This window comes from Stegastes partitus, unplaced genomic scaffold (genome assembly GCF_000690725.1).
Source record: "Stegastes partitus isolate 25-593 unplaced genomic scaffold, Stegastes_partitus-1.0.2 Scaffold1593, whole genome shotgun sequence".
Classification (NCBI taxonomy): Eukaryota; Metazoa; Chordata; class Actinopteri; family Pomacentridae; genus Stegastes; species Stegastes partitus.
The window spans coordinates 59,070-76,438 of record NW_007579324.1 but is presented as its reverse complement, the minus strand read 5'-3'; the positions used below and the strand labels follow the sequence as shown (position 1 = coordinate 76,438).

At 41.2% G+C, this 17,369-nt stretch overlaps 1 protein-coding gene across 1 annotated transcript in view; it reads left to right on the top strand.

Moving 5' to 3' along the window:
• The window catches only part of mllt10 (MLLT10 histone lysine methyltransferase DOT1L cofactor), a 43,745-nt gene that overhangs the window by 13,854 nt on the left and 12,522 nt on the right, over nucleotides 1-17,369 (top strand). The window contains exons 7-12 of the mRNA XM_008300804.1: nucleotides 156-245; nucleotides 6,258-6,356; nucleotides 6,632-6,968; nucleotides 7,695-7,913; nucleotides 8,107-8,586; nucleotides 14,372-14,532. Coding sequence (XP_008299026.1) covers nucleotides 156-245; nucleotides 6,258-6,356; nucleotides 6,632-6,968; nucleotides 7,695-7,913; nucleotides 8,107-8,586; nucleotides 14,372-14,532 — 1,386 coding nt within the window. The remainder of the gene's footprint in view (nucleotides 1-155; nucleotides 246-6,257; nucleotides 6,357-6,631; nucleotides 6,969-7,694; nucleotides 7,914-8,106; nucleotides 8,587-14,371; nucleotides 14,533-17,369) is intronic.

The window sequence follows — 17,369 nt, the reverse complement described above, 5'->3', positions numbered from 1 at the left end:
TAAATTTTGAGTTTTCGTTGAATTCAGTCAACCTTTTTTTTTTGTTTGTTTTTTTTTTTTTATTTATTGATATCATAGAATTCATTTTTGGTCTACTTTTAGCCTTCTTTCTTTGGACTTCATCCAGTAACTTGGAGTTCCTCTTTACCTTTTAGCGAAGGAGCAAGGGCCGTGGTAGTAGGTCTCAAAGCTTAAGTGACTCTTCCTCTCAGTGTATGGATAGACCCCCAGACCAGGACAAGAAGGTAAGACAGTCCTCAGATCTTACCCTATCTATGCCTCCCACCCATGACTGTGACTCCACCAGAAACATGCGTCCTCACTGTCACGCGCTCACACTGTGGAGGGACAGGCAGTCAAACCATTGATCTATAGTGTGACTCAGTGGCTTAATTATATAGTGAAGACATCATTTAGTCAAACCTTTGAGGACATATTCTTGTGTCAATGAACAAGGCCAAATGGATAAAAGAAATGTGTGGATCTCAATAACTATTGGGGACAGTGTCCATCCTTTATTGTATGTTACGTGTGGAAAATTAACTAGAGGTCTACCTTGAGCCTTGAACACAACTCTTAAGTCGAATGCTTTGAGCAGAGTAAGATTGAAATATTTTGAAATGAGGTTTGGCCTTAAATGTTATGCATTTGGTATTTTAAATGATTTTTTTTTTTAATCTAATGCTTTCCTTGATAAAAGCCTATGCTGTAGATATTTTTTTTTTGATTTTCTAGCATGCTAACTTGATAGTTGAGAATATGAACATTTCTCCTATCTCAAAATGCATCCACCTGTCCAATCATTTTTCTGAGCAAGGTGCTCAAAAAGTCCTTGAATTTGATGTCCAAGTGAGTGCTGAAATGATATTTTCTAGACTCAGCAGCAGTTGTTTTTGCTTTGACTTTTGGCTGCTGGTGTGACTGCAGCCCACCTGTGCCCACCAGTGATCACAGCCTTTAATGAACACTGCATTAGTGTGACTTAATAAGTCATGCCTGTTAGCTGAACATGTAATTACATTGTGTGTAAAATCAGAATTTACAGGCAATGTCAAGTCATCTGTTCCACTCTTCATTTATTGTCGTGTGCACCAAGCTCTCGTCAGAGCTCCAGCTGGATTTTTTACTTATTGCCTGCAGTTTAATTGAACCTATGATTCTTAACAAAATGTTTGCAGACTTGTATTAGAGTTTAACAAGAAGTTAGAGGTATTTAGATACAATACAGCCTCATATAATGTCATAAAATGAACACATGACTGTCCCTTTACAGTTGAGGTGTTTAGAGAGCGCGTATAATTTTCTGTTCGCTGTCATTGTTTCGCTGCACCAAACTCTCCAACAGTGTGTCCTGTTTGGACAGCTCTTTGAAATGCATCCATCCTCACTCCTTGGGTAGTAATCACTGGGAAGAGTTTATATAATCGTATCAAAATATTTGCTCCTGAAGTATTCTTGTTGGTGTTGGTGTCGGCTTCATCAGCACAGGATTTTCACAAATTGCATTCGAGCAAACAAAGAACTCCGATGGGAATAAAACAAGCAAGAACAACTACTTAATATACTCAGGCAGCTCAGGCCAGAGCTTTTGTGTGGATGTGTGTGCAACTGTGTGAAAATGTTTTAGCCAAGGCCGTCTTGGTACAGATCACCCAAACTGACGGCAAGTGTCTCTTTCTCTCTAGAATCACTACCCGAGGAGAATAAAATGTGTTTAGGGATGTCCCTGTCAATTGGATTGCTGGAATAGCTTGAAATCCGTGCTTTTCATTGCCAACAATAACGGCCACACCAAATACAGACTGTGAGCCTTGAACCTTACACGTGGAAAGAAAAGAAAATCATTTAAGTGTCCCTTTATAATTAACAGGAAAGTAAATAAGCCGTGAAGATATCATGAGCGACCTTCAATTAGAAAGTAATTTTTCTCCATTTGCAGCATAAACGATAAGAAAAAATGTTTAAATTGACATTTATAAAAATGTTGACAAGTCATGTTTCAATTTAGTCTTTTCCTGGTATTATTTCAGTGCTGGTTGAGTGTTTAAAGGCTGGGTAACTGAGAATGGATAGATGGATGCATGTTGAAAGTATTTCTCGATCCTGCAGTTCTTCCCACTATTCTAAAATCTAAAGAAGTCATCTTCTACATCAAGGCTGTTTTTGTTATCTGATTGACATAAAAAGTAATTGCACCACATCCGTTGAATGAGATACTCAAGTCCTGATGAGATGTTGCATTTATTTTTAAACCTATGTTTATGCAGCTCAGTGGAGATTTTGTTGGTGATGTTGTGCCAAAAAGCCTTTTGATGGTTTGAGTTTGCGTTCCTCCTGTAATTCTGTATTTTTAACAGAAAAACATAGAACTACAGATTTTACACTGAATTTGTGGAACTGAGTGCTTCCATGTGCCATTATCTATATACTTGGTCATTGTGTTTGCAAGTGCCAGCTTCAGGATGTGTGTGTGCCTGATTAGCATTAGAGTATCCCCCCTCCTTTCTCTAACACATGCGCACACAAACACAGTCCATCCCGATTCCTGGGTCAGAGATCAGTATGCTCAGATCCGCGCATGTGTGTGTGTGTGTGTGTGTTTCCACACATGCATTTCTTATGCGGTTTGGAGGCTCAGATGTATACCCACCTCGTGTTAGACCCTGCAGTCAACCTACAGCAGGGGCTTAAAGATCCCCCACACTGGTCGCTTAGAAAAGGCCCGCAGGAAACACACACATCCATACATACACACACAATGGCTAGTCAGAAATCCTGCAGGAAACTGCACAGGGGAATTCCTGCCAGGCCAGGGCGGATTATTTTCCTCTTTACTTCCTGTTCCTCCCTTTCTACCCGTCTTCCCTCGCCTCTCCTCTCCTCTCCTCTCTTCTCCTCTCCTCACCCCCTCTCCCCCTCTGTCTGCACTCCCCCTCCCCCGTTGTCCTCCCGAGGCCATTGTGCTGAATTGTGAAGGATTTAAAATATGTGCTATATCAAATCATTTACAGACAATACCTCATCACGAGCACTTTATCTGTTAAATAACATGTCAAGATGTAATTAATTTTGATTTCTTGTTTGCGAATGTTACAGCAAAGAAAATCGATTTTATTTATATTGAACATTTCACACGACAGGCAAACACTCAGTATGCTTTGAAATACAAAGTAAAAAAAAAAAATGGCAAAGATGATACATTTTAGAAACATGAAATTATAAGATGAAGTATTACACGTATAAAAACATGTAGGATAAAAACAAGCTTTATAATCTTGTACACATGTTCAAAGGCCTGTTTGATTTAATCTAGCTGTGATGCCACTAACTGGGAAGTCTACTGGTTAATAAAAAGAAAAATAATCCTTCAGATAATTCATTTTTAAGTCCTTTATTCATAAAAATGCTAAATCATTCTCTGGTTCTATCCTCTGAAATGAGACAGTTTGACAGAGTTATAGACAGAATTAGCTTCTTTTTTCCCGTTTTGTGTGATTAAATATTGAATACTTTAACTACTAGCCAGATAAAGGTCCGTTTCAGGCTCTGTTGAAGTATAAATAAAATAATATAAGAAAATACCAGGAATATGCTGTGATAATAGTGTGAATAATATATTTTAGACGTGCAAACGGTATGCAAAAACATAAAAAATATGCCCCACATGCTAAAAATTTCCCACAGTTTGACATTGTTGATTGAACAAAACAAGTAATTTGAAGACATCACTTTGAGGCCTTGGAGTCATTTCTGAAGCACCGGTCACTGTGTTGTGTTATTGTTTGATCAATCAGTGAATTAGTGATAAAAATAAAAGCTTCAGTGATTGCTCAGTGGTTAGCTTTAGTGAAAAAATCAAGAGTCTCATCTGTACCAAGAGACCAACAACATTTCCAGATACACATTTTGAGCGCCATGAAGAGACGGGTTTTCAGAAAAAGCGTTCATGTCATGAAAAGTGAGTTTCCCTCCTCAGGGCCCCGTGATCGGCATTTGACGTAGACGGAGAGGATTTCAGCCCACTGCTGAATTGCTCATTGTTCGGGAGTTTGTTGATAAATAGACACGGTCATTTTTGTCCGCCACCACTCATATTTACCCCACACAGCCTCAAAGAGCACTCGGACATGTCAAATGATCAGGCCGCTAACGGTCAGCAACAGAGAAAGAGAGGAGAGAACACGCTGAAAGGCTTTGTCTCTGCCTGTATAATCAATTGACCTGATTGATAAGAATGTGTCAGGCTTACATTGTGTGTGTGTTATGTTTCCCACGCCCAGTGCTGTGGGTCCTGTGTGTGTGTGTGTGTGTGTGTGTGTGTGTGGAGCGTGTGTGTTATCCGACCCTCTCGCCTCAGCTTCTGTCCATCAACACCTACCTCTGGAATGTTAATGAAAAACAACAAGGGAATCCCGAAGAATTTACCTCTCTGTCACTCTCCCTCTCGCTCCGTTATTATAACTTCTTTTTGTTGCAGTGGAGGCTCTTTATAAACCTACTATCTCTACCTAGTGCTTCTGTTTTCTGGGTTTAGTTTTTCCAGCTTTCTGTAGCCAATTTCGATGGCAGGCACAATTCCCTAAAGTAGCTCTGAGCATTCGGTTGATGAGTTGACCAACAGAAATTTAACTAACAGCAACGTTGATAATTGTGTAACTAATAATTGAGCCAAAAAGAAATTATTAGCTGCTTTCCTGTTTTCTAATATGCAAATGTGTGCACATGCCCACATTCCCTTTTTAAAATCGCTGTAAATTGGTCATTTGGGGATTTGTTTTTGGACTATTGGCCCGACAAAGCAAACAATTTGAAAGTGACACCTTAACACGGGTTTAGGGTGTTTGTAGTGTAATTTTGCTGTTTTCTGACAAATTATGGACTAAACTGTTGCTTCATTAATGGAAAAAAATAACCATCATGGGATTAAAAACCGTTATAAACCATTAATTAGCCTGTAGTGTGCATGTTGTGCATCCAAACATTGTTTCAACTTACAGAACTGTGTTTAGAATTTTAGTAGAGATCCTAACATCCGTAGATATTTAAAGCTTCAGTGAAGAGGCAGAACTTGTGGTGACGGTATAGAATAGAAAACAATGATTTTAAGCTACTTAAAGGAAACTAAAAGGAGAAAAGTTTGTGTGATGAACATAATGAATGCTGTAGCCTATTGTGAAGTTTAACGCATACTTGGAGGTGCACTCAGTGACCAAACTCCTAACCACTGAGCGTTAGTTTTAGCGGAAGCTGGCGTGCAAAGAGGTCACAGTGGAGCTGCTATCTCCTGATTTGGCTGTTGATGTCTGTTAACTGCCACTCATGGAGGAAGTCTGTCACAAGCCTCCATGCAATCAGTCCTCAACGAAACCCTGAGGGGGGGGTGAAGAAGGGGGGGGGATGGGCGGTTTCTGGTGTTTCAGAGTTGTCATGACACTGAGCATCACAAGCGTGTTGAGTCCCATGTCGGCTCTCAGGATCGCTGCATATTTTCACCACCTATCTCCACGGGTGTGTGTGCGCGCACGCATGCGACCGCATGCACGCGATTGTCCATGTATAAAGTGTGTGTGTGAGCGTACGGGCACCTGTCTGCTTATACGCTCGTGCAGGGAGGTGTCAGGGTGCGGGGCGTGCACGTGAGGTGTAAATGCGCTGGCACCCAGTCGCCACCTCAGGGGTGCGAGAGGAGGGTGGCGGCGTGCCTGTTTGCGAGGGTGTAAATTGAGCTCTGATGGTCCGAGAAGAAGGATATGATTGGATGAAACGACGAGACCTTGCGCGCTTCAACACAAGGCACTTAGGCGCACTCTGCTCTGTACCGCAGCATGCTAAATTCCTGTTCCCTCCTGCCTCCTTTTTTATCTCTCTCCCATCACTCTCTTTGTTTTTGTGGCTCTCCAGGCTTTCATCTCAGATTGAGCCTTTGAAATGCAGTACTCTTTCTTTCTCTCAACCAGACACACACACACACACACACACACACACACACTCTCCTCTTGTGTGCTCATATCCTAATAACTCATACCTTAGTGTCTTTTATTTTTGACATCTCTGTGGCTGTTATCTTCCCCAGACACTTGAGTGTATTGTCCAAAACGTCTCTATATTCATTTTTTTTCCCCAGTGCTTATAATATCCAAAGGACTGAAAGACAATATTTTTTTCTTTCTTTGTCTGTCTTTATTACTCTACTCCCTTCACTCATGTGTTGAGCAGCTTTACTCATCTGTTTTTCTTTTTACGCTCTCCATGTTCAGAAACACAAGGAGCGGGACAGGCACAAACCAAAACACAAGAAAACCTCCATGGACATGTCACCCTCCCTTGTCCTTCCAAACATCATGGTCCCAGAAAAGGTGAGGGCACTCCTCACTCCTTTGTTTTGATAAATTAGAGTAGAAGTAGCTGGTTGATTTTTCTTGATATACTTTGTTGATCTTTTGTATCCCTCACACATCCTGTCCTCCCGTTGACCTATCATCTATTTTTGGTCCTACCTTTTTCAGTTGCCGTTGTTTTGATAATCTCGCTTCCCTGCTCCTGTGTTTCTCATGGTTCCTGTCCTTTTTTCCCCCCGTTCGATCTTCACTTTTTTCATTGTTCTCCCACTGTTTTTGCCTTCCTCCTCCAGACCTACAACAGCGGCAACCCTGGAGGAGGCGTTACATCTCTACCAGCATCCTCGCAGAAGCGATTGGACGACGGAACGGCCCGTTTCACCAACGCCAACTTCCAGGAAGTGTCGTCTGCTCACTCCGGCAGCGGCTCCAAAGACGGCTTGGCGGCAGACACCGGGAAGGCGGCATCTGAGGTGAAGAACAAGAAGAACAGCGGCGGAGGTCACGCTGTGGGACCGAGGGGCGGCCGCAAATCTCTCACCTCTTCAGGGAAACCCCTCCCCTCCGCTGTGGTCACCATGGCAACTTCCTCCACATCTGCCTCTGCTTCCACCGGGCCTTTCCATCAAGGTGAATTGATGGCTGCAAATATGTTAATTTTCCTGCATAAACTGTACAGTTAGAAAAATGACAAATTATCTGGTGTTACTGCTCTGCCCACCCACCAAAAAAACAAAAAAACAAATATGCATTCGTGTGTTTTGTGTGTTTTGCACGTGTGTGTGTCTACGTGCTACGTCATTGACAGCACCGGCCTTTTGTGTGTGGCTGTGATAACAGTTTTGTCTCGACTGGCCTCTGGCTCCCGTAATCTGGGGCCCTGTCTGGGAGAGACCAACACACACAAACACAGGCAGAAAGAACATGTGGGGAGGTCACGACCTGAAAGGAGTCAGTGTTCACATTGAGCTCCTGTGTTTTGTACTATTAAAACCTTGAAGCCCTTGTCAGGTGTGTGTTTGTTTGTGTGTGTCAAGCAGAGAAATTGTGTATATGTTTGAGCATCCATCCGTTGGGGTGGCACTTCCTCTGATATATGGGAGGGCTGCATGATTAGGGAGGACTGATTAAGAGCACAAGGGCAGATAAAATGCTTATTTTGGTTATCTTGTTTCTGCTGCCTCCCATGATGATAGCGAGTAGTATGGAAACTTTTCCAGCTGCAATGTCTCTTTTCTTTGTTAATTCTTTCATCCTCTGTTGATTTCTCATCTCTCTGGTCAGTCCTCTCTATCTGTCTTCTCTTTTCTCTGTTTGTCATTGACAGTTTTTTCACTTGTTCTGTCTTTCTCTCAGGCCTCCTGTTGACCAGTGCCAGCAAGACTCCCTCTGCTCCTTCCTCTTCAGACTTCCTAAGTTTCTCAGATTCATCGTTGCGTCCGGGGGGTGGAACTACCTTCTCATCCCCACCGTCTTTTAGCAGCTGTCTTGTGAAGCCAAGCTCAGAGGGCGGCGCTTCAGAGGGAACTACAACTCTCTTTGGTTCTCTTATGTCCGCTACCTCGGCTTCTGCAGGTGCAAAGCTTTTTTTTTGTATCATTTACAATGTGGCTAAGATGAATTTTTGTAAACAGTTGTGCTAAATCTTCACATCGTCATCATTTTATTGACAAAAACTACTGAAAAAAGCTAATTAATCCTAGCAAAATACTAAGATGTTGCAGACTTTATGCTTAAATATTAAATCCCGCTCTTCTTCATTTTGCAGTGGGTGGAAAACTGTATGAGAATTCTCACAGTCACACAGCAAGCGAGACGACAAGCCTTGTTGGGTCCACCGGCTACAAACGGCCTCAGCCCTCCAGCACAGGACTGGGGATCGCTGCAGCAACCGCAGGAGGCGGGGAAGATGGGGTGAAGAAGAAAAAGAAGGGCAACTGGCGAAACAGATTTGGACCTTGCTTTACCACAGATGTGAAGCCTTCGGAGCCAGCTCCTTCCCTAACTCTCCCCACCTCTTCCACAGCCAACACCTCCTCCTCCACCGCTTCCCCTTCCTCCTCTTCATCCTCGACGCTCTCGGGCCGGCCAGGCTTAGTTTCCAGCAGTGGATTAGGCGTCGGAGTTGGGGGAGGAGGGGAGAGGGGGCTGGGGGTCATGGGCGTCAGCAGTGGGATTCAGAAGTCCCCGTCACTCCTCAGGAATGGGAGTTTGCAAAGCAACAGCAGCTCCACAACCACTGGGTCAGGTAAGAGGGACAAAAGCAACGTAACACAAAACACAGCAGGGTTTCACAACAGTGAGGTCGGGAAGTCTCACAGGTCTCACTGTAAGAAATACTGTCTCAGATGCCTTTGTCTGTCAGGCAGCTGAAATGGAAAAACCCAGCTGGTTAAATTCATGATTTATCAGCCAATTATGACCTGTTAGACCCCGGTGTGCACACCATAGTTTCATCACAGTGATCAAAAGAGAAGTAGCTCATATGTGGTGGCATTGTAGCACTTCTTTTTCTTCACATCCAGCTCCTGACTTGCTATTCATCACTAAAAGCTGATAAATTAAACAGAAAATGTTTGTGGATAGCCTCTGTACAACGTATTATTAACATTACCAAACACAAAAGGCAAGGAATTGACCCACCTTTGTAATTGGCTCCTCGTACACGCGTGTGTGTTTGAGAGTGTGGGTCTATGTGTTATTTGCTCACACACGTGGAAGTGGTGTGTATGTTTTTTCATCGTGTTCAGTTGCTTGGCAACTGTCTTTATGCTTTGGAGTTCCCCTCTGCTGATGGAAATGGCTCAGTACAGCCCACACATCCCACATCTCCCCTTTCTTCCAGAATCATCACCCCTTTGTTTCTCCCTCCTGCTCTCAGCTGCTCTCACTTACCTGCATTCTGCTCATTCCTCAAATCTGTACATGCTCACCTGTTGATGCTTTATGCAGTTGGAGGTATAAGCATGTTTGCATCGTTACAGATGCACGCAAAGATGGTACGTGTGAAGCATAATGTGTGCATGCTTATTGTAAATGAAGGAAATTTCACAGATGCACTGATCAAGCTCATATCCATCACTGGTCAGTCGTATCAGCTGTTGCTTGTAGCTCTTTGTCTCGGCGTGTTTTTGATGACTGCTAATGCTTCAAATATTAATACATTTTCAATAGGGATATTAATTTCAGGTGATTGATTACATCTTGTTAAATTACATTTATTCTAAACCTTCAAAAGCTATAATTAATAATAGACGATATCGCTCAGCACCAGATGGGATGGACTGGAGCATCTACTGAATGCAAAGACTCCGTAGTAATTATGTTTTTTTTTCCTTAAAACAGTGTTGTTTGTAAAATATGAAAAATGATGCGATTGATAACTCGGGTTGGAACGATAAATTGATTCTCATGAGAAAATGGGTTGCTAGGTATTTTATGGTATGGCTGTCCTTATTTATATGTAGGAATCCTGTCATTTATTGGTAGTGTAGTGTTGTTTCACAAACATTTTATGCCGTTGCTGTGGTGTTAAATCTTTATTTCAGCCATTTCAGAAATTTGCTATTTGACTCCTTTTGACAGAATTTTTTTTTCTTTTATGTACGTTGCTTTTAACATCGTGTTACATCATATTAAAACAACATGAAATACAACACACTTGGCTGCCTGTCAAGTCAGAACCATTGTATCCATTTAAAGCCTCAAATTTATTGCCAAGTGTGCTAAGGCACAAGGTGTCCGTCTCTCCCAGTAAATATTGATCTTCTGTCGCACATTCCAAGGTGTGTTTAGTGGACATTTTATATTTTATTGGTTTTGATTATGAGTTTGAGAGTCAAACCTGAGAACCGGTTGTGTTTATTTTCAGAATGTAATTTTTTGCAGCAGTGGCGGTTAAGGATAATTTTGTTTGTGATTCCACGTCCATCTCAGTTTCTGGTGCTTGGGCTTTTCCCTGAAGCAGTTGAGGCATTTTCTTACCACAACTGGCGAAAGAAAATGGGGCAAACAGTGGTGGTTATGTATGGCTGTGCATCATATGTGTTTGTAAGAGAGCGAAAGAGAATCATGTGTTCTTGGTCTTACTGTAAATATTTAGCTAAGGGTTAATGCAGGGCAGTAATGGGGAGGATCTTGGCGTTTATCTCCACCCCCCCACCCCCCCTCTATCCTGTCTGCTGCCTCCACCGTGCTGATGGATAGATAGTTAGCCTGATAGATATGTGTTGGTGGGTGGGGAGAAGCAAGAGGTTAGATTTTGGCTAGGTTAATGTTTGATGGCAGCGGGGTCACTGATGGGACGGACGAGCTAGTTGAGCGCAGAAGGTTTGGTGTGTATGTGGGGGGAGGAAAGATGTTGGGTGGAGATGAATTTATTCAGGCCAGCAGGAGTGTATGAGTATAAAGAGGTGAGAAACCAGACAAGACAACCAAATGTTTATTTGTGTCTTTAGTAGCTCATTTATGTGATCTTATATTTAAGTGTGAGACTTTTTCCCAGTGAACGGCTTCGTAATTATCACTAGCTTGGTCTCACTTCTGCAAAACAACGTGAGGGGAAAAGTGTGAAAACGAGGGGAATATTCTGTGATCAGGTTCTAATTTAAATACCAAATTCAGCTTATTAGTAAAATATGAACCCTGCAATTTTTCCTTTATTTCAATAATAATTAAGTCTGTGGATAAAACACATTTTCCTATGTTGGTAAAATACATTTTTCTATTAGAAGAAATTATTTAAAGCTTTGCAAATGAGAATATTTTGTGGCACAATAAAATGTATTATTTGATTTACAATTTCCATATTTTTGCAGTGTGAACACGGTGGTGGATAAAGCTTTAAACACTTCTGGGGGAAAAAGGGAATTCAGCCAAAACAAAGATTGTTAAATGCTTGATGCTGGAGAAAACACACACACACACACACACACACATACACACACACACACTATGATATTGGGCTGTATAAATAAAGTTAAATTGACTTAACAAACGCATACACGATATTCAGAAAACCTCCAACAAACAGCATATTTGAAAATTTAAAAACTGCTTTATTTACATTTTAAAAAGTATGTTTATGTAGTAAACATACGTAAACTATACCAAATTACTGTATGATATAAAAGAATATTATCACTGAAATTTACATTAGCTTAGTCACCCCTCAACTTTAAAACTGAATGTGTTTTTTTGTTTTTTCCCTCCTATCTATTTGCTCATAATTACTGAGACTACTGAGTTTGGTTGTCTGCCCAAGCTGTCGTTGACTCTGTAACTGACGTGGCTTTATCAGTGTACAACAAACCCACTTACATTTTGTGATACACTGAGACAAAGACAAGCACACACACACACTTGCATTGACAGTTTAGCTCTAAATACATTTCTGTTCTCGCCGGTAGAAAATTCTCTGATTAACAATGTTTTCGTTCTGTTGCTGCGATAAAACTCTGTTTGTTTCTACTGTCCATTTTTTAAGCCACGAATAAATGGCAGTTTTTCAAAGAAGCGAGCAACAAGGCTCCAGTGTTCAGCATCATGTTTTTACTTAGACGGAAATTTTCTTTTAAAACTGGATTTGGAGCAGCAGTTTAATAAGAGAATATTATGCTGTGCACTTGTTTTGTGTGGTTTTTTTTTAGACTGGACTTAACCTTCCCTCAGTAGACAACATAGATTTCCTCTTGAGATAAATCCAGCTTGAACTAATCAAGGTGGATATTTTTTAAGCTTACAGGCGTACTGAGCAGGAAGGGAAAAGGAACAGGAAAGTTGGGCGATGGAGGTAGCTGTGCTTCGGGGGCTTAACAATATTGATCACACAAATAGGTTATAAGTTATACAAGCGCAGCCTTGTGTGTTAGAGGTGTGTGTGTGTCTCTGTGTGTGTGTGTGTGTTTGGGGGGAGAAGGGTTTTTTTTTTTTTGTTCTTTGTCTTCTTTTGTGATTATAGAAGAAGTTTTAATTGCTATCAAAAGCAGAAATAAAATAACATAAGTGAGAACATTTGTAATATTTTCAAATACTTTTGCCAGATGTGGCTGTAATGACTGAGATCATATAGTACATTTTTACAATAACAGCTCCTCACTATGAAAAACAGCCTGTTGTCAATGGAACCATTACACATTTTTCAGTTTCTTAAATTTGTTTAAAAAAGAAAAAAAAAAGTTGATTCAGTGGTATGAGAATTCTTGAATCTGAGAATATTATCCTGCTTTTCAGTGGGACCCTGAGAATTGCCAGATTTGGAGCAAGAATGTTTTTATTTACTGTTTAAGAGTGAAAATGGTTCGGAATAAATGAGTGGCATAAAAATAATATATGTAAACTTTACAAAGTATAACCGATGTACATATTTGTTTATAAATGCCAATAATATTTTGTGTTATTTCCTGCTTGCAAAAACAAGTCAGAAAATAATATGTCGTTATTTCGGTTGTCTAGTTTGGGAAAATAAAATAAAACGCGAGATAAAAAATTAACATACACACATTTCTTATGAAGCCCTGGACGCTGCATACATAGAGTGTGACTCGTCATATACGGCGTTCAGTTTTGGGGACGTTTTAAATACCTCCTGTGTTGTTATATATTTACTGATAATGTGAATGAAAATTAACCTGTATTTTTCTCATGTTTCTAGCACACCCTTTAGTGTGTAACCCGTTTCATCAATCGCATTAGCTAAACTCTGATAAATTGTTGGTTTGGCCTCTAATCCAGCTGCTCAGAATCTTTCAGGAGCACATGCCCCCCTGAGCCTCAGCAGCCCTGCTTTGGGTATCAATTTTTCTGGTGCATATTACAAAGCGTTATAAATAGTATGTAGGCCCATGTAGTGTTCGTATCTCTCTCTCTCCCTGCCTCCCCTCCCTCCACCCCTCCCCTCCTGGCACAAAGATCTCTTGTTCCCCCAGTGAATGCGTGCTGCCCTGAGCCATTCAGGCTTTTGTGGGGCTGAGGGGCCCTCTCTCCCCCCTCCACTGCTGGGGTCAAAGGGGGGCAGGGGCAGGGCTTATCCCTGGTTAGTGGGCGAGCACAGGGGTGTGTGAGGGGAGGAAGGAGAGATGGAAAGAGAGAGAGAGAGAGCAAAGAGATAAGAGAGTGGAGCATGTGTGGGTGTGTGAAAATAGAGCAATATGTGTGTTTGGCTGAAATATATTTATAATTTAGATTTTTGTAATATTCATCATTTTTAATATGCAGACTTAGATGTTGTGTTTTTTACGTACAAGACAGAGCACAGTCAATAAATCGAGATAATATTGTCTTTTCTCCTCTTTCTGCCGTCTTCAGTCTGTGGGAATTTGTCAAACATTTGTACTGTGTAGATTTCTGTTAGTTTTAAATATATTATTAGGATTTTTAAAGAAGCTACATTATCCGACTGCACATTCAGACAAGCCTGCACGCTTAACCACCCATTGCATTTGCTGGTTTTACTAATCACACTCTAAATTTGTAAATGTCAGGAAATGTCCTGCTTGTTTAAAATGAGTCATGCTCTAATACAGCAGTTCCCCTATTTATATCTCTTAGATGATCAGTGTTTCTGTTATTTCACTGGAAGAAGCTATTTGCTCTGGATACAATTTTAAAAAAAAAAGAAAAGAAAAACAAAGACATGCTGTCATCAAATTAATAGGTGCCTAACTATAGTTAAATATCAGGGTAAGACAACAAGCAACAACAAGTGCTGTCTCACATGTTCCCAAAAAAGTCATAGAAGACAAAATGCAGGTTTTCCTAATCTCGTAAATGAACACTCTGCTCTATTCAAGTGTCTCTGTAAGCTTCGACAGCATGACAGTGAGTCAACATGCACAATAGCACGACCCTGACATTGAAACAGCAAAAGGGAATTCAGCTGTAATTATTTTTATTTACACCTTTGCCTCTCTTACATTTGCTGTTAATCTAGTCACTGAGGTGTCGACTGTCAAACACAGTTTTTCTAAATAAAGTTTTTTTTTTTATTGTGTTATTTAAATGTAATAGAGGACATGTCTGTTATCCCTCCACAGGTGTTTTCTCTGTTGCCGATGGGTCATCATCAGGGACCGGCGCTGTCGCCATGGGCGGAGCCAGCTCTGAGTTGTCACAGCAACAGCAGCCCACGCCTTCGCTAGCCCCTCCCTCTCCATTCACTGCCACCGCGCCGCTAAACAGCACAGCCTCCACACACGTGAGTCCAAACTTTGACATGCATGAAAATACACGCCACGACACACACTCCGTCTCGCGTACCTTCACCGGCACACACACACTCTTCCTTTATTCAACACCCTCTGCATCTGTCAATTCACCCACAGCTCTGGCATCTTTGAGCTGAAGTGCAGATAAAACTGTGGGAACACAAATAAGCCAAAGCGCACTAATTAAACGTCTCCCGCACCAAATCTCTCAGCACTATTATTAATCCGCCGCATGTTAATTATGTGTGAAATCTGTGTGTCCTGACCTTGCGTGGATTGTGTTTTCTCAGCAACTTCTTCTATAGCTGATGGTTCGGTGCACCTGTAGAGGGTCGTTTATTCAGAGCACAAAAATAAGTCTTTATTTTTTTTTGTTCTCTCGACATTCAGTTGAAACATCTGTGATTTTTCCTGCCTGATTCAGTTCTACTAACATTAGTGAGCAAGGTCTGTATAATAATAATAAGTGATGCATTTTAATTAATGACAATGTAAAGGGCTCTTTAGGGATTTAAACAGAAATATGACACCAAGGTTAATAGTAGAAAATTATAGTTTTTCTTTTATAAAAAAAAATAATAATAAAAAAAATAGACATTCAGGCTCCACTATAATTAAATGCTGGAAAAACTGCCCAGATTATGTATGATTGTAAAAGGCAGGCACTGTTACGATTTCCATCATGTCACTTTATGTGAAGAAAAGTGAAAGACCACCTCTGGGCCAAGTTGGGAAAGCACTCATTCACTATACATTATGTCAGGAAATGGTCCAGAATCAAGGCTACACATTTAAAGAAAATCAGTCCTTTCTTGAAATGTCTGCATATTTTTAAAAGACATGAAATAGTGGAATGGAAATAAAGCCAGTTAAATTTTAAATACATTCCCATCTAAACCTCACCAGTTATAGACTTTGAATGAATTATCCAACACCTCAATTTCACTGCTTTTCTTGTAATAATAGTTAAATTTGGTGGGGCTTAAATAGCCTTATATCCAGTTTGAAGGCCATTGATTCTGACATGATCAGCTCAGCCTCCTCCAGTTATCAAAGCACCTATCCTCCTTTAGAGAAAATAAAAACTCATCCTCACTGTGACCCTAGTGTCCGTCCTTTCAAAACCTCCCCAAAGACTGCGTTCTGTCTCTGTCCACCCAACTCCATTTTTCCTCCTGCGTCCACTTACCACCTCTCTTTTGCTTTTCTTTCTCACACACACTCTTTCTCTCACCCTCGACCTTCCTTCGCTCTGTCCCCATCCATTTCTCTTTTTTCCCCCTCCGTTGTCCTGTGATGTAATGACATCTGACAAGCACCACAGTAGGGATGGAGAGATAGATGGTGGGAGGGAGGGGTCGCCGCGACTCTGTTAGTGTGTGTGTGTGTGTGTGTGTGTGTGTGTGTGTGTGTGTGTGTGTATAGGGGGTTTTGCGCTCATGCCTTGAATCCGTGCTGGCCTGGCCTTCATCTCGCCCTGCTCCTCTCTGTTCAGCACATATTATAGAGGACGGGAGGCCCAGGGAAGCACAGGATATCACGCCTGTTTTCAGCATGTATAGAGGAGCTTGAGCTGTAGCTGTGTGGGTTTGTTTGTGTGTGAGTGTGTGTGAGAGAGAGAGAGAGAGAGAAAATACAAAGTAAGGGTGACTTAAATAGTTTTTTTTTTTTTCCTTTTCAGGTTGTTTAAACCATGTGTGTTAGTTTGTAAAGTGTGATGCATGCCTCTGGGCATCTGGGACAAACGCTCATACACTTTGAATCAAGTCTGCAAAAATTACACAACTACAGAAGGATGCCAACAACAGGCTTCCCCCTGTGTGTCTGTGTGTGTGTGTGTGTGTGTGTGTGTGTGTGTGAATGACAGAGACCATTTGCTATTTTCAGTCTGCTAGCAGACTCTTGGCCTACTGTTATTGGCTATCAGCCCAGGACAGAGAAAGGGAGTGCGAGAGAGACTTTAATGAAAAATGAATGTAAATGAAAAATGAATGTTGATGGGAAAGGGGGCAGGATTATGGCACTGAAAGGAGGAGGAGGACCAGGGGGGAGGAGGACAGAGAGTGTAGAAAGAAGGGGGGGAGAAAATGGACAGAGGGAACAGGTTTCTTCTGTGAATTTAACATTTAACAGGGGTGGGAATTTGCAGCATGTTTTCCACATTTACTTGCCTGTGAATTTGTAATAGGAGATTATGGCTTCTTTCCTTTTTTTTCCCAGAGAATGCCCTAAATTTAAAAATATATATTTTAGCCTCTCCCAGAGCCGTAGGATAGAAAAACTGGTAACTCCAGGGCTTGCATTTAATTGCTAAAGCCTTGTTTGTTTAATATTGTGGTATTATTGTTGGTGTTGATTTATTTTTTCCAGCATTTTCTGTTTTCTGCTCGTCACACTTTTTTTTTTTTTTAGTTTCTAATTAGCTCTCCCCAAAGTAAACCTTAAAACGTCTCTAACCATCAGTTAAATCAAATAGTATTTTATTTGTCTTTCCACACATTTCAGCCTGACAAGGAAGTTCAGAGTTGCAGAACTTTACGTTGACATTGATCAGTTCTCTCCAGAGTCGCATGCTTTTCTTGTAGCGTTTTCTTTTACCCTTCAGCAATCAAAACAGTCAGCCATTTTGTTCCTTTAGATAGACTAGATCCCCCTCCTGATGCTCCACCCTCGCTATCCTCCTTCCACCCCACCCTTCAGTCCACGGTCCTTATTTGGGAAATGCTTTAATTGGATTAAACTCTATGCATCAGAAACACTTTGTCAGCATGTCAGCGTACTGTCGGGGTGCTGAGGCACTGTGAGCCCCGTGTGTATAACAGAATAA